This window comes from Protopterus annectens, chromosome 1.part1 (assembly GCF_019279795.1).
Source record: "Protopterus annectens isolate FY-2018-M chromosome 1.part1, PAN1.0, whole genome shotgun sequence".
NCBI lineage: Eukaryota > Metazoa > Chordata > Ceratodontiformes > Protopteridae > Protopterus > Protopterus annectens.
The window spans coordinates 885,109,168-885,134,040 of NC_056726.1; the positions used below are offsets into that span (position 1 = coordinate 885,109,168).

General features: G+C 39.3%; 1 protein-coding gene across 3 annotated transcripts in view; it reads right to left on the reverse strand.

The window, feature by feature from the left end:
• The window catches only part of TMEM87B (transmembrane protein 87B), a 1,440,625-nt gene extending 1,420,891 nt beyond the window's left edge, over window positions 1-19,734 (reverse strand). For all 3 annotated transcript variants that reach the window (XM_044078977.1, XM_044078974.1, XM_044078964.1), the window contains exon 1: window positions 19,560-19,734. In XM_044078977.1, coding sequence (XP_043934912.1) covers window positions 19,560-19,697 — 138 coding nt within the window. In that variant the 5' untranslated portion in view covers window positions 19,698-19,734. The remainder of the gene's footprint in view (window positions 1-19,559) is intronic.
• Window positions 19,735-24,873: the final 5,139 nt, after the last annotated feature.

The window sequence follows — 24,873 nt, forward strand, 5'->3', positions numbered from 1 at the left end:
TCGGGTGTAAAACTCTTTTCAGAAACTGTTTTACCACAAACAAACAAAGAGGAGGATCTATGGGCAGATATGTTGAAATGGCTACAAGATGAGCCTTAATGGAGAATTAAGAGACAGCAGAGGAAAGTGGCACATAATCCTTGATGGGCCCATGGTTACTGGCTAGTCACCAACTAGAAAATTGCTTTTACTTACCATATATGATTTTTCTAGTGGCAGGTTTTCTTGCCTCCTTACGTACCTACTGCACATCCTAATGAAATAAGTGCCTAAAAGGTACTAGCACTGAATCATCCAGGCAGTCAGCTGAAGTTGAATGAGATTGGGGTATATCAAACTTTGCCTGTATTGTGAGAATCTATAGAAATCTGTAAGGAAGAATGTGGTAATTGCCCTTGGCCGGTTCCAAATGAAGGAAGAGACAATGCTGCAGAGTCAAAACAGAGTCACCACAATGATTTTTGTGAGTCCTTCTGAATCATGACTACTCTTGATTTAACTGGAAAAGAGGAAAAACTTTCCTGCCAAAGGAAATGAAAATGCATTTGTTTTCCAGACTTGCTTCCAAGGAATCCCCAGCACAGAATTTATTTAGTTGTCTGCACTGAAAAAAGGTAGATCTATATTTCAGGTATTCTCCACAACTGGGTTAGTTCCTGAAGACCTCCTCAAAGACCCCTCATTCAATTTCCATTCAAGAGGGACTCTTCTGGTCCTGTTCAGCTTATTTGCAAATAGGTTTTGCTCTGACAGAATATAAAATGCTCAATGGGTTAAGGAATGCAGTACAGCTACCCATCAAATCATCATAGCCAGCCTGCAAAGGAGGTACAACCTTGTACCTCCCTGCTTATGTACCACATGACTGCACTTGAAGAGGTCCTAGTGACCACAGGTGATGCGGTTGTAAGGGATGGTTATAACCAAAATCTCCTTTAGACTGATGTGCTTTGCTCTGTCTGAATGATTCCACAGGCTTTGCACATTTACCCCCATGAAAACTGCTCCTCAAACAAAATCTGACGCATCTGTGGTGAGATTGGTTTGGGGGTTAAGGAGAGAAAGGGAGACATGGGTTCAGCTACAAGCAGTTCTATTTCTAAAAAAGTTGAATACTGGAATTTGATGCTCCAGAGAACACAAATGTGCAACCTGGCTATACTGGAATTATGAGACAGTCATAGAAGCCATGAACTCTAGGATCCTGAGAAATTCACTTGCAGAAGTTTGTGACTGACTAAAGTTCCTAAAACATTCCAGATAAAAAATTATTTTGAAGATAGTTATCTAAAAGCAGCCGAGAAACACAATCCTGAGAGAGTGTGTCAAGGAGGACTTTGCAACATTTACCTGGAAGCTCAGTTTGGTCAGACGAGATATAACCCAGGTTAATGACTCTTGACATCTGGAAGACAACATTGATGAAGGAGAAAGATTGGTTTTGTCTAAGTTAAGAACAGCCAACAATACTAGGTGTATGAAGCCTGACAAGGGTGGGGAGATGGTGCTTATGTACAAGATTGACTACCTTGCTGCTATGATGAATTTATTAGATGATGAAACTGTTTACTGTAGAGTGTCTTTAAATGAGGTCAATATGGCTTACAAAAAGATTGATTTGTTTTTGATGGATGCCTTGTTTCAGGGTACGATTAGTGAAGATGAATTTGACTATTTGCAGGTTAGATATCCTATTATGCCAAGTATCTTTGGAATACCCAAAGTGCACAAAGGAGTGAATCCCTTGTCATTTAGGCCGATAGTGTCTGCAAGGGGTTCTAAGACTGAACCTTTGGCTTCCTTTGTAGATATGGTTTCAAAACCAGTTTTTCAGGATGTAGAACACATCCTAAGAGATTCTTGGCATTGTTTGGAAAGGTTGGGAAAAGTTGATGTTGTGAGTAGTTCGTATAGTTTTCTCACCATCGACATTGTTAGTTTATTTTCAGTGATTCCCCATGGGGAAGGATTAGATATGTTTTTTGTAAGCCTGAATTCTAGTGACAAGGTTGATAAGAGTAGAACAAACTTGTTGTATGACATGATGGAGATGGTTCTACGTAACAATTTTATGAAATTTGAAGGGGAGTATTTCAAGCAGTGTTCAGGAGTAGCAATGGGGGCCAAATGTGCCCCGACCTTTGCAAATCTGGTTTTGTTGGCTTGGGAAAGGTCATTTGTGTTTACATCAGTATTTTATTCTAAAGTTGTTCTCTACAGTAGATTTCTGGATGATCTACTTATTTTGTGGGGAGGAGATGAGAATGAGGCAGTTCAATTTGTCAATTTTTTGAATGGAACTACCACGTTTTTAAAATTCACTCACACTTGGAGTAGGGACAGTATCAATTTTTTGGACATCACCATCATCAAGGATGGTGATGGTTTGTTGAGCACAATTTTTAGGAAAGAGAATTATTCCAATTCATTATTGCATTTCAATAGTTGCCATCCCTTCCATCAGAGGAAGGGGGTGGCAAAGGGTCACATGGTTCGTACATCGAGATTGGTTAGTGATGAGAGGATGTTTAAAAAGGAGATGTACACCTTAATTGGGATTTCATATGGTCTCGCCATATGAAAGTTGATGCTCAAGTTTGATCATGTGTCTACTTTGATCATCTGTAGTAGACACATAACAGCATAATATGACGAGCACGCTCTCTCACTTTGGTGACAAAGCACAAACCACCACTGGGAAAGACAGCATCTAAGCCCAAATGGCGTATGTCCTTCGCTTCCATTCCTACAATGCGTCCCCAAATCTAAATGATCTACAAGTAGTATCAAATTGCATGTGCTGATTTTGTTGTTTCTTCTTGCCTACACAGTTTGCTCTTCTGTTCACATTGTGAAAGATGTAATTTCCCACACCTCAACTTCAAACCCCACATCCCAAAGTTAGCCCATACTATCTCAGATCACAATACAATAATATTGCACTTCTTTGCATACCCTCCAACTCTCAGACTCCCATAACACGTTCCATTCTGAGCCCCAGGAACTAGGATGATTTATCCCCAAGACATTAAACATTTATACTATTCCTGAATTCTACACGAAATGTAAAAAAGTTTCTAAAAGAAAGATCATATTGCTTACACACTTTGCAATCTCTTTCTCCAAAAAGCAACTCCCGATTCCTCTCTGTATCACTAGTCCCTCAGTTTATTTACCTACTATTGGACCTTGAGCAAGTAACAACCAGATTTTGCTCCCTGGTCACCGCTGAAAAGGGACTGTGTCCAGTGGGCATGCCTGGTTAACAAACAGGTAGTGTTTTTCATAAAGAGCTCCTATCCTTACAGAAAATCAGTTAGGGCTTACCTACAATGAGAGCTTGCAACTGAAGATACTGTTGCTCTGACGTGCTAGAAGAGTAAGTACAGTTTTCCAAATCAAGATCCTTAAATAAACTTGACAAGAAGGTTCTAAAAGGTAACAGCAAACCTCTCAAGCACAAAGTAGTGCTCCCAGCATGAAGGTGAAGGATCAACCTGTTTCATAGTAAGCCTCAGGTGTAAAACTCTTTTCAGAAACTGTTTTACCACAAACAAAGAAAGAGGAGGATCTATGGGCAGATACGTTGAAATGGCTACAAGATGAGCCTTAATAGAGAATTAAGAGACAGCAGAGGAAAGTGGTGCAAAATCCTTGATGGGCCCATGGTTACTGGCTAGTCACCAACTAGAAAATTGCTTTTACTTACCATATATGATTTTCTAGTGGCAGGTTTTCTTGCCTCCTTACGTACCTACTGCACATCCTAATGAAATAAGTGCCTAAAAGGTACTAGCATTGAATCATCCAGGCAGTCAGCTGAAGTTGAATGAGATTGGGGTATATCAAACTCTGCCTGTATTGTGAGAATCTATAGAAATCTGTAAGGAAGAATGTGGTAATTGCCCTTGGCCGGTTCCAAAAGAAGGAAAAGACAATGCTGCAGAGTCAAAACAGAGTCACCACAATGATTTTTGTGAGTCCTTCTGAATCATGACTACTCTCGATTTAACTGGAAAAGAGGAAAAACTTTCCAGCCAAAGGAAATGAAAATGCATTTGTTTTCCAGGCTTGCTTCCAAGGAACCCCCAGCACAGAATTTATTTAGTTGTCTGCACTGAAAAAAGGTAGATCTATATTTCAGGTATTCTCCACAACTGGGTTAGTTCATGAAGACCTCCTCAAAGACCCCTCATTCAATTTCCATTCAAGAGGGACTCTTCTGGTCCTGTACCGCTTATTTGCAAATAGGTTTTGCTCTGACAGAATAGAAAATGCTCAATGGGTTAAGGAATGCAGTACAGCTACCCATCAAATCATCATAGCCAGCCTGCAAAGGAGGTACAACCTTGTACCTCCCTGCTTATGTACCACATGACTGCACTTGAAGAGGTCCTAGTGACCACAGGTGATGCGGTTGTAAGGGATGGTTATAACCAAAATCTCCTTTAGACTGATGTGCTTTGCTCTGTCTGAATGATTCCACAGGCTTTGCACATTTACCCCCATGAAAACTGCTCCTCAAACAAAATCTGATGCATCTGTGGTGAGACTGGTTTGGGGGTTAAGGAGAGAAAGGGAGACATGGGTTCAGCTACAAGCAGTTCTATTTCTAAAAAAGTTGAATACTGGAATTTGATGCTCCAGAGAACACAAATGTGCAACCTGGCTATACTGGAATTATGAGACAGTCATAGAAGCCATGAACTCTAGGATCCTGAGAAATTCACTTGCAGAGGTTTGAGACTGACTAAAGTTCCTAAAACATTCCAGATAAAAAATTCTTTTGAAGATAGTTATCTAAAAGCAGCCGAGAAACACAATCCTGAGAGAGAGTGTCAAGGAGGACTTTGCAACATTTACCTGGAAGCTCAGTTTGGTCAGACGAGATATAACCCAGGTTAATGACTCTTGACATCTGGATAAAGACTATCCAAAGATAAGTAATCTAAATAAGGAAATATATGAATGCCAGGCTGCAGTGAGCTATGACTGGGACCAGACATTTTGTGAAGCACCTTGGAGTTGTATATTGTCTAAAGGATAATGTAGAGGACTGATAATGTGACCCAGAAATAAAGAAACTTAGAACGTTCTTGAGACACTATGGGAATGTCACAATAAGCATCTTTTAAGTCTAGTGTTACCATGTAACTCAACGGAGGAATGACGGGTTACAGATTCAAGATCAACATTTTGAATTTTGGTACTTTCACCTAAAGGATTAGGAATGAATAATCTAGTACTGGTCTCCAAAAGTCCTCTTTCGTTGGTAGCAGAAACAGTCTGGAATAGAGGTCTTTGCCCCTTTGACTTACAGGCACTGGTTCTATGATTCTTTGGGTGTGTAAAGACTGAAGAATCTGAAGAAAATATTCCATTTGGTTCAGAGGGTGGGGAAGACTTCCCCTGGAAATAAGTTTTTGTATCCAATGCCATTTGCAACCTTCCAGCACCACTTTTAACACCCAATACTCTGAGACAATCTTCCTCCAAAGGGTGATGTTGAAGACCAGCTTCTGAGACAGGTTTGTGCAGATACTGGCTGGAGGGGAGAATGCTGGGGGGATAATGCTGACGTAGTCATTCTGTACTGTTGGTTTGTTCTTTTGATTGAAAGGACCCCTGTGTCTTCTTGCCATTTGTCTTTAGCCATCTCTTTTTAGCTCATTGTATGCCAGAATACATCTGGTTTTGCTTATTTGGCATTTCAGTGAAAGGAGGGAGGTCTACAAGATTTTATAGGGGGAGATGAAAAATCTTAAGATACTCCCTGAATCAATCTTTCCTGAATCAATATTCCACTTTCATCAAATTGTTTGAGAACCTGGGTAACATAAAAGCCAAACAATGCCCCCCTTGGCTAAAGCCGAATGTAAGACATCAGACTTTATCTCATCAGCAAACTTTTGGTCATGTACCCAGGCATATCTTCTCAACACAGCAGAAGTAGTCCTCGACACAGTATATGCACAAGCATACACTCTTCAAAAGCTTATCTAAATATCTGGGGCAAGGCAGAAACAGTTGGATTATAAAAAAAAAAATTTTTCTTCTATAGGAAAAACAGAAGCAAATTCCCTCAGGTTATCCATATAACAAAGCATAAACTTCCACATGTATGCCTGGTCATGAAAGGAGATATTGCCAGCCCAGCTATCTGGAATTTTGTAAATAATTATATGTCATTTGTGAATATCAACAGGATTAATTTCCTTATGTTACAAACATATTCGAACTGCATATATTATAAGATGGTTTGTACAGAAGTGTGCTGAAGAGATATTTTGCAAAGAACTGAGCTTAAAGATCTATCCACAGTCTGCTCTGCTGGAAGAGAACAGAAATGCACACACACTATTGTAACTTTTTAAATGTATATATTTTAACAATGGAAACTGGAATACAGAAGGTTAATTTCAAAAAAATAGCTGAAATTAAATTACTTTATGGCCATGCCATAAAGAAATGCGCCTATTGCTGCACTAAAAGTGAAAGACAACAATATCTAAGGGGTCTTTCTGTATTGTATTGGAAGTGTTTTAGGACTTCCAGGATCTGCCTTAGATCTGTGAAAAAGCCCTTGTCTATGTATTTTCATAGGTAGATGCTAAATGCCACATCAATGGTTGTTTTGAGCCTGGGAGCTAGGAGTCAGATGACAAGCAATGATGTCATTCTGCACGCTATCCCAACAGTAATATTTGAGATATTAATTTGAGAACTCTCAGAGAGAGAGATAGCATTCTGGATTCTGTCTTTGACTGACCACAACTACAAGATCCATTCACCACATCTGCCTTGCTCTGAGTAAGCAAGTCTAGGGAATAGTATAATTCTCTTAGATATAGACAGGAATATAGCAATACTAAGTTTAGATATTTTTCTTTATTTATTTGAAACTGTCTTGCAATGTTGTTTTAAATATTTCCTGTGATTTTGAAACTCATTGTAAGTAGATACTGAGTATTTTCTTGTTCTTCTATTTTTATTATTAAATATATTTAAACCTTGTATTGTGGCTGATCATTAAGTTCTGAGAGCACTTGCCTATTTACTTGGTGACACTTTGGGCCACTCCTAATAGCCTTGCTATTGGTCAAACTACCTTTTGTACTAATAGTAACATTACACAGTAAGATGGACACCCTTTAAGAGCCGTAACGTAGCTGATAAGGAGCTGGCTAGTGGCTGTGATAACTATCTTATAATCTGGGTAAGAGGGGGCCATAGCTAGTAAACCTGTGTCGGCCTTTCTTAGGTGTATGTGTGTGCAAATTAAACCTCAAAGATTGTGTGTGTCAGCTACTTGGCCAGGGACACAAAGCACTGGTTGGACAGAGAGTGTGCTGGAGTTCTTGGCATGGCCAATCAGCGGAGATCTCAACTCTATAGCTGTGCCAGTGGGGTGTCTTAATGGAGATCTGGAGAAACCAGCCCCAGACTGACTGTGGTCTCTGTGTGCTCTTAAGGGAAACTGCACTTTACTGTGTGCGTACTTGTCATTCTCACAGTGTACATCCCCCACTGGTGCCAGTGGTGAGGACTAGGGCTCCGTGATTACTGGTCTAGTGATGGGGCATCACAGCCTAATAACTGAAAATTCTGAAAGCTAAAGTGGAAGAGGAAAACAGTCTTACCTAGGGGGTCTAACACCTTTCCTTTCTTCCTTCCCTGTCATCCAGAGAAGGGTTAGTGTACAATAACAAACCTACTGCCAGCAGGAGATGCAGTGAATATGGCTGCTGGGTCTGATCCACGGTGAGAGAAAAGAAATTAGTCTGTGGCACTTTTTAAAATGTATTCGTTTTTTTTGGGGGGGGGGCAGATGGCTGGGCATCAGGTTATACAATTCAACACATCCTTAAAAGGCTGGCAGGGTTGGGTGAGGAATGAGGAATATCAGTATATAACATATCATAATATCGCTTCAGTTCATCTACATGTTCCCATAAAAATAAAAATTCTTCTACATGGCAGTAAGAGTCAATATTACCTTCATAGGTAGCAAGTTAGGCTTGGGAACCTGAAGGAGAAGCAGCCCCATATCTGTCAATATCAGAATCGTCAGACCTCATTTCCTCAGGAAGTTCATTACAGGGGATGCCCACCTGGAATGGCCTCTGGACACCAGGATTCATAGACCGCACTGCATTAACAAGCTTTGCCAAGATAAAAATCCATTTTTATCTATAATTACTTCTTGACATTAAAAGATGAAATGCTGTTTTTTTTTCCCTTATAGGGGTCACTGTAGAATAAAACTGACTTGAAGGGAGGAGTCTAACCGTTCAATGGTTTCTTACACCAGGAGACTCTTGAAGAGTCTCCTGGTGTGTCTCCAAGCCCTAGAGAAGATGGTTTTCCCATGCCCCTACTGAAAACTGAAACAGCCAAAGACGTGGCAGAGTTCCAATTCATGGTGGCCAAAAGGACTACACCACAGGAAGCTGGTGAGGTAAGCAAGTGGTCTGTGGAACAACCAATGATGCTTTTTTCTTTCTTTCTAGGAACAGCAGGAGAAGACAGAAGAACTAGAGTAAATATCCATGCTATAGTGGAGGTGTAGATGCCTAGTAAGCATTGTTACAGAGAGTCAGTTGGATTGTACGTTGTCAACTAGTGTACATAAGCAGTACACTTGTACTCGCACTTCTTACCCCAGACCCTTTACAAAATAAATGCACAAGCAGAACTGAAATTCACTGCCATAACTCCTTTTAACAAGTACCATGACAAAAAAAAAAGAAAAATGGCACAGAGGTTGTCTTAAAAGTGAACAAAGAAAGAAAAGGAAAAACAACACCATCCCTGCCCGTCCCAAAATAAAACTTAGTCACAAAAATAAGAAAGTTTGTACATATATTTTCACAAAAAATAGACCCTTATTAGCTAAAAACAGCAGTTCCTGAAAGGAACCTTCTGATATGGATAAAAAATACAGAGTTTCTTAATGGGGAAATACCACTTTTAGTAAGAAAATAAAATTAAGGCTACAATTTGTATGTAGAGAGTCAGACTGCTGCGCCTATGAAGCCTCAGAGATGCTTCTCCTTGAGGCAGAAAAAAGTACTAAAGAAATCATCATGAAAACCGCTGTTTTCCTTCATTGGGGTTGGGCAATGAGCAGTCAGAGTGAAGTTGGTGGGGGGACCACAACTAAGTCAAGACAGCTGGTTGTCTCCTGGGCAGGGGAATGATGAACATTTATTTTAGGATCTTGTTTAAACAAAAAACTATGAACACATTCAGACCAAATTTGAATTATTATAGAAAAGCTTTTCTAAGATAAGGTGTAGGATTATGGTTTCACATATTACTAAAATGGTGCAGGGGGAGAAAAGTCCCCTGCACCACCTTACTAATGTGTGCTAACCTTAACCTAAGAAAAACTCTGACAAAAGGTACACTACATGCATCACATTATCTACCTATTACTCAACACTCACACACTCCTAATCCCTAGAACCAAAATGTTCTGTATATCAGCATTAGCAGAAATACCACTTTCCTCCCTCAAACCACCTTTCTCCATTCGACAAGTGCCGCATTCAGCTATCAGTGTACTTGACCACTTCTCCATAAACTGAACACTTTCATTAAAAAAGGCATTCAACAACCTCTGGCAGGTCATGCATGCACACCCATCGATGAGATAAATGAGGCAGAGAAGAACAATGGAAGATAAGGAGTACCAATGTCCACAAACGAGACAAAAAGTTACCCAAATTAGAGGCTTTGATCGACAAGCAGTATCTTGAAACAGCATCAATAAGAGAAACTTGGAACATACAGAACTGTTAAAACATTTGGTGTTAAATGTTACAGTATATTGGAAGAGCGGGGTAGGTAGCACTGCAGTCCAATATATACAAGAATGAGCATCAAAATAACAAATGAGCAAAGAAAAAGGACAGGAGGCACCACTGCAGTGAATACTGGAAATGATAGCACAGTCCAAATAACATACTATACTTTTCCATGGAAAGGCAACACAAGAAAAGTAGAAGCTATCAGTTTAAAGCAGGCAGGTGGCCTGGGCTACTTGGCACATTTTGACATTGACTTTGTTACAGAATTTTTGCAAAGAAAAATCTATTCATTTTAAGACCCCCTCCCCCAAATGCATATTAAAGCATTAGCACAGCTTGCTTGGAAGTATTTGCATAGGTATTTTTATACCCCAAGCTGACTTCAATTTTTCCTCAAGTAGATAGAAAAGACTGGAGGTGTGATACGGAGTAAAGAGGTAACTGGCAACATGTTTTTGGGAGTGTACTGTGTTGGCAAGTTTTAAAAATTCCCAACAGAATACATTTGTCAGAAATATTGGCAGAACAATTGCTGTAACTAAGGAAATTACTCTTTTGAACTGGCACACAAATATAACTTATATAAAACTTATGCTGTTCTCTGACTCAATGATTTTTGAAGTGTGTTTCTCTACTTTGACTAACTGTGAACTCACTGTGTAACACAATATTATTTAATTGTACTCACCTCATTTAATTTGGATTTTTTATGTGAATTGTGTATAACTGCATATATATCCGTACCTCGTTTAATTTTGATTTTTATGTGAATAACGTATAATCACTATGCAATGCGGAGCTTTTCTCCCCGGGCCTCCACTGAAAATGGGCTCCCTGAGCCCAGTGGACCTCGCCGGTCATCAAGCTGAAATAAATATGAAATACCTAGACACAGCAACTACTAGAAAATGAAATCAAAATATAAACCAACTGTAGTACTGAATGTTGTAAAAAGAGATAAAAGAAATGAAGTGGGATCTTTAGCAAAGGGAAGGGGCAAATCACAAATGGAATTTGTGGGAAAAAATACTTGCAGAATAATGTTCAAGAGGAGATGTGAGGTTTAAAGACAGGCAGGAATTGAGTGATGTAATGTTGGACTGAAATTGTCATAAACAAATGTATGTAATGTATAATGTAGGTAAATGAAAAATGCTAACATTTTCTTTTGTTTGTATTAAAAGAATACGTGCACATTTTTCTTTAGGTTATAATTATGTCCTCATCTTGTAAAGTGGTCTTTCTTATTCTAAAACATGTAACTTATACTTTAGTGACTTCAGTGAGCCTACATTCATTAAGTTTAATGAACTTGTAACTCGTAAACCAATTCATACCGCTCAACCTTTTATCAAAAGAGATCTGAACAAAGACAAAAATAATGGAGGACAAATTTTGCTTATATAAACCTAGAAAGTTGCTAAAATAATAGGTTTTATGTTAACCATTCATTTTTGGAGGAGATGAAGTCTGAAACAACACAGCTGTCATTATATAATGAATTCAATCCTCACAGATTTGTTAGAAATCTACAAGTTTTATGAGGAGCAGACCAAAAATATGAGGCAAAAGTCTGGACAGCTGAGAACTATGAACTCACTATAGAACAGTTTCATCCCTCTAATGCATCACCAGAAGGTGGGGCTGAATGAAATAGAATCAAGAATTGGGCTGTTACCTGACATACCGTAAAAATACACATCAGATCATTAAACTTAAGACCACTAAGTAACTACACATTTTAGAATATGCAAGAGGTCAGCCGGTTCGATTCTCGGCTGGGGTGCCTTCTGTGCGGAGTCTGCATGTCCTACCTGTGGTCGCATGGGTTTCCTCCCACACCCCAAAGACATGCTGTAGGTGGATTGGATACCCTAAATTGGCCCTAGGCGTGAGTGCGTGCACCTTCCGTGGAAGGTTGGACGCCGGGTTGGCAACTCGGTACCGTAAAAACTCCACTGCCAATCATGAGCGGACATGTGATCCGCTGTGGCGACCCCTAACTGGGAAAAGCCAAAAGAAGAAAAAAGCCCACTTTACAAGACAACAACAAAATTATAAACAAAGAGACGGTAAAAAAATACTTAGGTACATTAAGGATCAAATGTTATGTGTTAAGTGATTACGTATTAAAATGTTAACATTACCAAGTAAAAGTTTATGGTATAATGAAACAAATGTAATATTTAATAATCATATAGAAGAAAAAACAAGCAAACCCATCACCACCACAAATAAGCAGATCTGAACCATTCTCCTGTAATGAAGAACCAACAAGCTACTTTTCCACTGCATACCCATCTACTATTACACATACACACACACCTACCATGTAAGCAATGCAGAAGACAGCATAAAGTGATAATGCTAAACACAGACATGCCAAACTACAAGAGAATAAGTTGAAGGGAGAGTCTGATACCAAAAAATCCGTTAAAATTTGTTGGCTCGTGTATAAGTACAGGTGTTAAAACTGGCAAGAGGCATTAAAGCAAAAGTACCAAGTGGAAAAAAGTAAATGCTTTTTGATAATCTTTTAAATGACTACATGCCTTACTGATTCCACACAACTGCATGTAGGTAACTACATGGAATAGTAACATTTAGACAACATCGCTAATAATCCCTTAAACAGTCTGTTACTCTCAAAATCTTATTAAATTGATCCATTATCCTTCATACATCTCACTATATACTAACCTTCTTACTTAATTACTACTATTGTTAGTCATGACTACAATCTCCTACATTTGACTCTCCTTAGTGTTTTTTGAAAAGTTGTTAATCTTGATGATGTAACCCTCAATGTTAATGTCATTCTTTTTTTCTAATTTGAATGTGATCTTTGTTTTTTTGCTGGAGCTTTTCTCCCCGGGCCTCTACTGAAAATGGGCATGTATCCAGTTAGACTAGCCCGGTCAACAAATGTAAAATAAAATAAATAAATAAATCTCTGCCCCATCTGTTAAAAAATGTACCCAGTTTTCACTGAAAACTATATTATGTTTTAAGATCTTTTAAGAGCTATCAAGATATAATACAGTATACCATACTATTTATGGAAAAGTAAAACAAAAAAAAGAAGTTAAGTTCATTTTTTCCTCATAAATTGCACAAGTACACACAGTATAAGAACAATTAGCTGCAAGGCCCTAGTTATCAAGGTAACTGAAAAAACAATGTATACTAGGTTTTAAAAGAAGTTGTTATAAGGACTTTTAATGCACAAACAACTGCAACACTCAGGAACTTGTACTTATGTTACACCACTAAGACAACTGTTTTAGCTTTGTTGTAAACGTGTTTCTTAAATTTAAAGGAAAACATGAGGAAGTTAAGTAACTTTCTTACTATTACAAAAAAAGTCCCTACAACAGAAAAGGCTTCATACTTGCAATTCTTGGAATGTTGTGGAATACTAGAGAGGAGACTGGAAACAAGACGGAAAAAATATCATGTTGAATGATTTCAGCTTTTATGTTCTTGCTACTGTGCAGAACGGGCTATACTCAAACATTTGTATCACAACACACAACAGTGTCCCAAAATTATAAGAGAAACAGGAAATGGCATACCTTACAAGTGCTAGACTGGTGCGTAAGGGTGGAGACACAAACTCTAAACCGAGTTTGTATAGTATTTGCAACGAAACAAGGATTGATTACATCCCCATTGACCCCACATACACACCTTTGACTTATCCTCTGTATTTTTCAAAGAGCTGATAAAGCACATCTCTGAGTGTGGAAAGAAATAAGACTTCAGCCAGGATACAGTTATACAAATTATGCCTGGCTTGGCTTCTGCATCACCAGTTTGAAAGATAAATACTTAAACAAGTAGAACCATATTTAAGAGCATGGGTAGACTCCCATGAAGAAATGTATACCATAAACAATATATATAAAATAATATAATAATAAGCAGTAGCAAACAGAAGCTCCCATCGTTCCTTAAAAACTGATGGCATATGAAGAACATTGGCTCAGTCTGGGGATGCATAGGGTGCAACCAGGACTGTCCTTAGCTCAACTGCTGCTCTAGGCAAAAGGGCTCCACGGCACACATCCCCACCATCCAGGGCCTCCATCCTGGAATACTGGAAAAGTGCCCCTGCTAGAGCGGTGCCCTAAGCGTCCACCTAGTTGGCCTATGCCTAAGGCTGGTTATGGGTGCAACAGTCATTACCGCCAGATATAAATTTGAAGTTTGGACGTTAGAGAGTCCTTCGTAATTATGCAGCTTATTACTCAGTGGCATCCTTTAACCCACACATTATAATATCAGGAATAAAATTTGTTAAAGCACACTGGTGCAGTGTGAAAGTGGCATGAAAAATGTCACACACTTCAGCGGGTGGTTTCAAGGCAGAGTGTCTGTCCCAGATACGGTCAGCCTAAGTTTAAACAGTGACCCAGGAAACTGGATAGCCAGGCTAAGCATGAAGGGCCAATGGCCAGTTCATTCCTTAAGTTTAGAAGGAGGGAGGGTACAGGTCTATCAGGACTGCAGTCCTCTCTAGTGCAATTACTTCTGTGTAATCGTCAACAGGCAGCCATTACAAGGAGAAAACATTTGCCATTCCAAACTACATCACTCAGGGAATCAGTAGAAAAATGTCTTCACAGCAGCACGGAAGACATAGCACTGGGATGTCACAAGCCCCTTATCTTCTCTGTCTCCTATTAACAATGTGTATGGTCTCCACCAGGCTTAAGGGGGGTAAGCCAATGGTCCTGGAGCAGAAGGGTAATCCATCATCGTGAAGTGGGAGCTTCAAAGATCGAGGAGAGGCACAGGAGTTGCAGATGATCATCTGTCATAGGGGATTAAAATAAAATTAAACTATCATATACTTCACTCAACTAATAGCATCTCTCTCACTCAAAGAGCACACTCAGTTCCTGATTCATGTGCATTTAGAAGCCCATTTAGGTAACCATAGTGTAGAAATACAGAGATATGAGTGGCACATCTTCATCATGTTGTTAGCCCTAATGATGCACTGGAAAATATGCAACTGAGAGATGTTCAAAGCTTGTTCTCTACAACAGTAATCAATCTCCATGAAAAATAACAGCCATATGCATAAGGAAGCCAACTCACTCATATAGTATTGTTAATGATGGACTAAGGCCAATTTTGAGAGAAAAATTGCCATGGATTCAAAGGACAAATCATAAGGCCTTTTTCAGCTATGTTAGGAACCTGGGTGGAAACTCCCAGATATGCTCAGAATTAGTCCAAAATGATACAAAAATCACTGAACCCACAGACATTGCCAACATACTGGCAGACAGGTTCAGTGCAAACTTCACCCCCTCTCCCCTAAAGGAGAGATAACTATCCCAGCCGAGTGTAGCCTCCCGGACATCTCAAATGCGCAGGTGAAAGCTGCTCTCTCTAAAGCTAAAAACACAGCATCAATGGGACCGGATGGTGTCCCCGGCTGTGTGCTACACGAGCTAAATGAGGAATTAAACCCGCACATAAGGCAGCTGTTTAATCTCAGCCTTACCACAGGATACGTGCCCAAGGAGTGGCGTACGGCAACTGTGGTCCCACTCCACAAAGGCGGTGCCTCACGGACCCTGGTAATTACCGCCCCATAGGCTTAACAAGTCTAGTCTGCAAAGCTATGGAGAGGATCATAATGGAGCTCATAAACAAAGATATAGGGGACTTGCAGACATTGGACCCGACCCAGTTTGGCTTTGTCAAGGGAAGATCATGCCTTTTGAACTTGGTCGACTTCTTCGAAACAGTCACCAAGGCCATTGATGAGGGAAAGGCAGTCCATACAGCCTACCTTGACCTTGCAAAGGCTTTCGACAATACCCCACTCGGGTATTGTAGAAAAACTTACCAGCTTAAATGTAAACCCATATGTCACAAGATGGGTTGCAAACTGGCTTAAGGACAGAACCCACAGGGTTAGAGTTGCTGGCGCTGTGTCAGACTCCAAGCCGGTCACAAGTGGTGTCCCACAGGGCTCGGTCCTTGGCCCCTATTGTTTGGCATCTACTTCTCAGAAGTACAGGCCAACATGGGAGGACTTTGGCTGACAAAGTTTGCAGACGACTGCAAACTGGGCCATAGTGGAAAGTGCATCGGACACGGATATCCTTCAGAAGGGACTCACGGAAACAGATAGCTGGTGCCAGAGCCATGGCCTGAAGTTAAACGCCAAAAATGTATAGTCATACCCTTCGGGAAAAACAAGGTAACCCCAAGCTACCATATAGGTGGCAATCCACTAAGCACAGAAGAGGTTATCAGGGACCTGGAGACCCAGGTTGACAGTGGCCTTTCTTTTGACACTCACATTGCTAAAGTGGTTAGAAAGACCTTCTACATTGCCCACCTGATCATGAAGGGATTCACATCCAGATCTAGTGAGGTCATTGTTCCCCTGTACTCTTCACTTATCAGACCAATGATCGAGTACAATGCCCCATTCGGGATGTATCTCACCCGACATCTGCAGCAATTGGAGAGACCCCAAAAGTTCCTCACCAAAAGGATAAAGGGACTCCAAAATCTGTCATATGCTGCCAGATTGAAGAAACTCCAGCTCTATTCAGTTGCATACCGTCTGCTCAGAGGTGACATGTGCCTGACATACAAGGCCATGTCCAACCCGGAATTAATGGACATGCTCCACCTCAAAAAATCCAAATCCACCAAAACCACTAGAGCAAGCGACTTAAACCTTAGCACGGATATAAATAGGACGTGCTGGAGGGATAGATTTATCACTCAGAGACTCCCTATGCTGTGGAATAAAATCCCGGTCCATGTGAGGCAGAGCACCTCGCTGACTCTGTTCAAGAGAAATCTAGACCTGTGGATGGGAGATCGTAGGTTTACCCCGGGAATCATCTCTGTGTCACTGCTGGACAGAGGCACAACAAACTAATGGGCACAGTATTTTTTCATATAAGGGGTGGCGTAAGCCACAAAAATTTGGGCTAGGCTTATAAATGCCTTAGGGCAGATAGCCTAGTATAAACCTATGAACCTATGAACATGCCAGATTCTGAATGAGGTATTCTGACTACACTCTATTCCAAACAGCCAGATCATTCCTGACACAGTACAGGGTGGCTTCTAAGACAGGTAATGCCAATACCTACTAAGAAGAGAGCAGTTATGGACCTTGTATTTTCAAGGTGAGAGAGAGGATCACAGGTCTTAAAAAGTGGGGAGCCATTATGGAACATGTTATCAAACAGTGTGATTCAATATCAACACAGCAGAATAGCCAAGACAATCCAATTCAAACATTCTAGCTAACAAGCAGACTTTGGCAAAAATTAAAAAAGGGGGGGGGGGGGCAACATCTCAAATAAGATGGTAATGTTACAAAACAAGATGGTGCCACCTAAGAAATAAAAAGACTTTGTAGGAAACAAACAGGCATATCAAAATAAAAGGGAAAATGTGACTCTCAAATAAATTGACCTCACAAGTTTGGAAAACATACAGGAAATACTGGAGAGCACACAAACCAATTGTGATGACTGAGAAATTAAAGCAGAAGTAAACAAAGTCAGGCAAGAAATCCAAGGTCCACTTGGGAAAGGCTGTCAGTCAGTCAAGCAGAAATAAAATATTGCACACAGACATGAAAACATAAAGGAAGAACTGGAGGGATAAAGTATAACACTTTTACATTAATACCTTTACTAAGCATTCATTCGAAAGTCATACAACAGAAGCCATGACAGGGAAAGCTGCAAAATCAATGCAAGGACACAATCAGCCACTGCACAATTCTAAAATGCCACTAAACGTCAGTTTCTATAAATACTGACAACAGCCATAGTGTTGAACTCATCACATCAGTTACAAAGAAATGCAACTTCTTCTTCTCTCGGCTGCTCCCGTTAGGGATCGCCACAGCAGATAAACTGTTTCCATTTCCTCCTGTCCTCTGCATCTTGCTCTGTCACACCAACCACCTGCATATCCTCTCTCACCACATCCATAAACCTTATCTTAGGCCTTCCTCTTTTCCTGTTACCTGGCAGTTTCATCCTTAGCATCTTTTTCCCAATATACTCTGCATCCCTCCTCAGCACATGTCCAAACCAACGTAATCTTGCCTCTCTGGCTTTGTCTCCAAACCTTCCAACCTGGGCTGACCCTTTAATATACTTATTCCTAATCCTGTCCATCCTCGTCACACCCAGTGCAAATCTTAACATCTTCAACTCTGCCATGTCAAGTGCTGACTCCTGCCTTTTTGTCAATGCCACTGTCTCCAACCCGTATAACATAGATGGTACTCTTCTGTCACAAATTACTCCTGACACTCTTCTCCACCCACTCCATCCTGCCTGTACTCTCTTCTTCACCTCTCTTCCACACTCACCATTACTCTGAACTGTTGATCCCAAGTACTTAAACTCATTCACCTTCATTCACCTTCACCACCTCTACTCCCTGCATCCTCACCATTCCTCTATCCTTCCTCTTATTCACATACATATATTCCGTTTTAGTCCTGCTGACCTTCATTCCTCTTCTCTCTAGAGCACATCTCCACCTCTCCAGGGTCTCCTCCACCTGTTCCCTACTCTCACTACAGATCACAATGTCATCTGCAAACATCATAGTCCACGGGGACTCCTGTCTGATCTCGTCTGTCAACCTGTCCATCACCATTGCAAATAAGAAAGGGCTCAGAGCTGATCCTTGATGTAATCCCACCACCACCTTAAACACATCCGTCACTCCCACCGCAGACCTCACCGCTGTCACACTACCCTCGTACATATCTTGTACCACTCTTACATACTTCTCTGACACTCCCGACTTCCTCATACAATACCACGACTCCTCTCTAGGCACCCTGTCATATGCTTTCTCTAAATCCACAAAGACACAATGCAACTCCTTCTGACCTTCTCTGTACTTCTCCAACAACACTCTCAGAGCAAACATCGCATCTGTAGTGCTCTTTCCTGGCATGAAACCAAACTGCTGATCACTAATCATCACCTCACAAAGAAATGCAACTTACTTTACAGAATGGCTACACAGGAAAAGAACATTTGTTATGATCATTTTAAATCAGATTTTTGCACACATGACCAGTAAGGATGACTTCTTGTCTGTTAACACTAACACTTGTTTTTTTCAAAACCAACCAGCAGACTTAATAAAGCAATCTCATGCTTTACCATTATCATTAAAGTAAAGTAAGTAATAGCCGTAAAAAGGGCACCATAATGGTGAATGGCCCTAATAAATGGTAGGCAGTCTTTCTCCGGTTTTAGGCATAAAGAACTTTTGATAGGTGTAAAAGTTTGCCTCTCAACACAGTGCTTCACAAAAACACTGCCATTTCTTCTTTGCCACTTACAAAAAATAAAGACTCAAGTCTATCCTTAAAACAAACACTGACAAAACACTTGTTAACTTACTCATATGGATTCGATCCTCGACTGACAGTGTAGGAACCTGAAATAAACCGAAGCAACCAACAGGATATATAAGGATCTCCAACTAACTGCTGTTGACTGTGGTTTACAGCCATTAATAATTTATTACAATTGTTTATATTAATACATCTCCAAACAAACTTAAAAGAAACTAAGGGAAAGCCAGCAAAATAATCCCAAATACTACAACCAAAGTTAGCATCACTTTTCTGCCCCTGTGAGACACAGCGCCGCGTTCCTTTACTAGGATACTAGTAAATCGATGATACCGGTGACTTAACAATGACACAGTACTTACATTCCCCAGTGTGAAGGACCATTCGCCCGCCTTCGGTATTCCCTTCACTCCAGGAGCACTAAGCAGACAGCAGAAGAGAAAATAACACACTAGCCAGAAAGATGCACAATTCAATCCCCAGTATCCAACAGCAGCCATGTTTACTGTACTCGACTCCTCAGACACACTTATCTGCCAGCTCACCTGCACAACGATCACGACGTCATGCAGTCACCTGAACAAAGTTGCGTTCCCATTCCTTCTGGGTGAAATGAATAGCGCCACTAACTTTGTTGTACCTGTAGTATTTACATAAAAGAAATATGTTTGTAGAACAGCACCGGGACAAAACGTAGTAGGTTCACCGCTTCTAAGCAGTAGCCTCCTCTGTACGTCCGATGGTCTTTACTTTATTTTGGATGTTATTATTTTTATTCTACTGGACAGAGCCTATTTTTTAAAGAAGGTCCACGGACCTATAAACTTAAAATGAAACAAAGAACATTAAAATATGAAACAAACACTTGTAGACCAAATATGTCAAAGGTGTGTGTGTGTGTGTGTGTATTAGGGTTTTCAGATGGCTAAAATGGGACAATTGTGGTACAAACATCAGATGTGCAGGCCAAAACATACCCACGGCCAGTACAAGGGACATAACTTCAATTTTTGCATAAATAAAAGCTTATTCTTGTACCATTTTAGTTGCTTATTCTGTTTCTTATAACATTTAGGTGTTTCAGATACAGAATTACTGTTTTATGCAACATTACATAAAATATAGGAAATAATTTTGCCCTAATATTTCAGGACAGTTGCCATTCTTAGAATATTTTTGCAGGACACAACTGCCCAAAGAGGGACTGTCCCTCGCAAAGTGGGGCAGGTGGTAACCCTAGTGTGTGTGTTTTAGAAAATAAAATAATCTGATTGGCTAACAGTGATATGTAACTGTTTTCAATATGCACCTAAACAGCCGCCCCCACCGGAAAAAAATGCTTAAAAACATTAACATTTCATAACAGCAGCAACACGTGCTAGAGAAAAGCTTGCAATGCCCATTTTGACTGTTATGTCGCTCATAACAGCCTGGTGTTTTAATACTCTGCAGTTAAAAACTGACTATACATACATATATATATATATATATATATATATATATATATATATATATACAGATATATACATATATATACATATATATATATATATATATATATATATATATATATATATACATATATATATATATATATATATATATATATACATATATACATATATATATATATATATATATATATATATACATATACATATATACATATATATATATATGTATATATATATATATATATATATATATATATATATATATACATATATATATATATATATATATATATATATATATATATATATACATATATATATATATATATATATATATATATATATATATATACATATATATATATATATATATATATATAAAATAAAAACACCCACGTGCATAGCTCTCGACCAATCAGGGACAGATTCAGAAAAAAATCAGGGGGACGCTTTTAAAATATTAGTTCTGAAGTAAAATAAGTATTCAGCTCTTAATTATTGTCATTATTTATGAAGTATAATTCACCACCTTTTGTACAAAGGCACCAGTGTTAACAGGGATTAAGAGGGACAGGGCTAAAATTAGAGTCAAAATCAGGGACAGTTGAGAGGTATGCGCCACGTGTATTGTGAGTATACAGAGAAACGGCATGTTGATTAGGATTATGTCGTTTTGGCAGAAGTTCAAGGGAGAGGAAAAAAAACTATCAGAAGACATCAATTGAGAACTTGTTTTGTCGGAGGTATTTGGATCATAGGAAGTTACTAGGCTAGCCGGCCTTAGGCATAGGCCAACTAGGCGGCCGCCTAGTGCACCGGTCTAGCAGGGTTGGTTTTCCAGTATTTATTTGGTGTAGGAAGACCAGGATGAGGGCACCGGGTGGTATGGTGGGGGGCGCAGTGGAGCCCTTTTGCTTAGGGCACCAGTTCACCTAAGGCCGCTAACTTACAATATATGGATCATAAGAAGTTACTAGGCTACAATAGCCTAGTAACTTCCTGTGATCCTATGAACCATATATACACATATGTGCTTGAGACGTGATTGGGGAGTTGTGTCCTAAACCATGCCGTTGTATAGTAATAATGTATGGCTGGGTGTGGGTAATGCTGGATTACCCACCACTGGCCTGGTTTGGTCATTCATGTCACTGTTGAAGTGACACCCTGACCCCATGTGCAAAAATGGGAAAAAGGGGTTGTGGACGGATGGATGGATTATTTAAGGAAAAAAAGATTTATTTTTCTTAAATAATGACCTTGTATAATGGAGCTGTGATGTTATTCTGCTTTGTTTTCATATCCTGAGGCTTTCTTGATGTATTGCACATACATATGGGTTTATATTCCCACACTTATGCAGTACATCAGTGCTTTGAAATAGAAGCAATGGAGAAAAAAGGATTTCCATTGCTCCTTCTGCTTCTTTTTCTTCTTTTTTTATATAAAGTATGAAATCAGGACACTTGAGAGGTACAAGAGAGCCAGGACAGAGAAAATAAAGGAAAATCAGATATGTTTCTTTAGTTTTGCATAACGTACCTGATTTTTCATTTATTTTCTCTGTCATGTCTCTCTTGTACCTACAAACTGTCTGGATTTCAGACTTTATTATTTAATTTTATTTTTATTATTTTTTTTTTTACAATCAAGAAAACTAAAAAGCTGTAGCATATATTAATAGATGAAAGTCCAGGTGACCGGACTTTTTCTATTGGTATACGCTCAATTTACAACGGGCACGCTGGTTGGGCTGACCAATCAGTATGCTTGTTTTTAAATACTAATGGCCAGTCACTGTATAATGATCATTATACAGTAAGGGGATATAAAGTATTTGTCCTGTCCAATCAGACTCACCTATTCAATACTAACAGTATCTGCTGCAATATCTGAACCCCCACAAGGAACCATTCAAATCCAGTCACAAAAAAAACAATTTCAAATATGATAATGGGAAAGAACAAGTATAGATAATACAATATGGATAGAACTGTCTCATTATTTCAGTTCTCTCTGACACTGAGGTAATTGATGTTTGCAGAATCAATGAGGAACATCTACACAGTAAGCAAGGGAAGTATGATCTTAAGTCTCTAAACATCAAAGATATTTATAGTATCATGAACAGAAGCAGCATATTTCTTCAAATACCTAGGAATATGGCTTGATCAATTCCTAAACTTACAAACACACACTGAAAAAACTTGGAACATAATTAAAACTTTTCTCTTTTGGGTAAAAAAAATATTTCCATATTTTACTGTTTCAGCTATAGGCAAAGGTATTCGTTTAGCTCATATGGAATACATTCTACCCACTGTAGCCAGCGCATCCAACAAAAATCACTCCACTTTTCACATCATCTCTACCAAAATGTATAATTTTATTAAAAGCTCCCTGCTCATGAGTGCCACTGCATCACACTCTCTAAAGCCAAATGACTTACCCACACATCTTCATGCTGACCTCTTATTAGGATCTCTGCTGTTCATACTCTTTCAAATAGATTAATTCCTTCCCCTTGCATCAAAACTAACCACAATGATCTCTCCTTACTCCCACAGAAAATGCTCCCAAATTATACTCATCCTCTAAACACTTCAAAGCAAACCATATTTTTTTGAACATTACTTCTCAATGCTTGCCCCTGATCTCTAGGAATCCCGACCCCCCCTCCCCACCTAAAGGACATATCCTTCTACCATAAATTCCAAATGCAATTCAAACCTTCCTCAACAATAAGTCTCAATGCAGGTGCCTTACAGTAGGCCACATCACCTAACCACATACACTCTGATTCTTCTGCCTAATCATGTTCAATACCATTTCATCTCTTCAGATCCTTCTCAAACCTGTATATATTGTATATAAATTATGCATTAATATGGTATTCTTGATTTACCTTTTCTATCTACTGTATTATTGCTCCCGTTTTCTCTTGTATGTTGTCCTTCTTATCAGGGCTGGCCTTAGCAATTGCAGGCCCAGTTAGGGACATTTTGGTGGGGCCCCCTCGGCTGACCTCCATAATCTACCACCCCAACACTCATTCCACTTGTTGGTTTCCTGGACTTAACTATTTCAGATTAGATATCAAGAATATGTGTACTACTGTGTGCTAAAAATAAAATTATATGTGTATTTATTAGCTTATATTTTGCCAGAAGGCATGTTTAAACAGCAGTATGTTATTTGACTCTTGGATTACCCCAGATCCAATATCTACTGTAGTTCTCTCAGGGACTGCTTATTCAATCTAGACACACTAGAAGGGGCCTATTTAATGAGCCACTGAGACCCTGTGTCTATATGGTGTTTTATCAGGTGGGTGCACCCTGGCTCACTAGTAAACCTGTCACCAAACTCCTCCTTGAACTTGGATAGGAGACAGATGCACACTTCTCCGTTGTCTCACCCCCAACAGTTATTTTATTTATTTTTTTTTGTATTTTCTGTCTCCCTCCTTTCCCTTATTTGACTCATGCCTTATTCTCCTTCACATCCAATGCCAACAATTGTACACATTATAATTACTTTATTCTGCATGTTATTTTCTTCACAGAAACATTATACTATACAATACTATTATGGTGTACAGGTATTCTTGCCAATTTTAGTAATTTAATTCTTGTATCACATCTGCTTATGCTAGTGCTCACTTATTCTACTTATTATTCTGACTTGTATGTCTTTGCATCACTCTTACATTATCACTGTTGCAGTGATATTGATTAACGTTTATTGTTTCTTCCATTGTATTTCTGTCATGCTGAACCTGAAAATTGTCTAAGTGGATCAGTGCTCTAACTTGGTTAAGAAATTTTAAAGAAATACATAAAATCAATAAAAAAGTATCATATTTGTAAGTTGAATAGACTTTGCACTCTGTCATCTTTGGGATGTGCTAGAGACAACACCAAGAAGATCATACAATTAAGAAGCAGGGTCAGACCTAGCAAAAACTTCTGAATCATCGCAATCACCATCTACTCCCAATTGTGCCCAATGTCATTGGATGCCAGGAAGTACTGGACAGGTGAGTCAGTGGGACTGCACTTAATAGTTGTGAGAGAACTAGGAGACTGGAAAGAGCATTAACAATTTATAACCTTCATTATACATTCTCATCTCATATTACCCCTTTCCTCCTTCATGGCAGAGTAGCTAGGCTAACTGGCACCCCTGAACAGTGTCCATCCACTAGACTAGTGCCCCATCA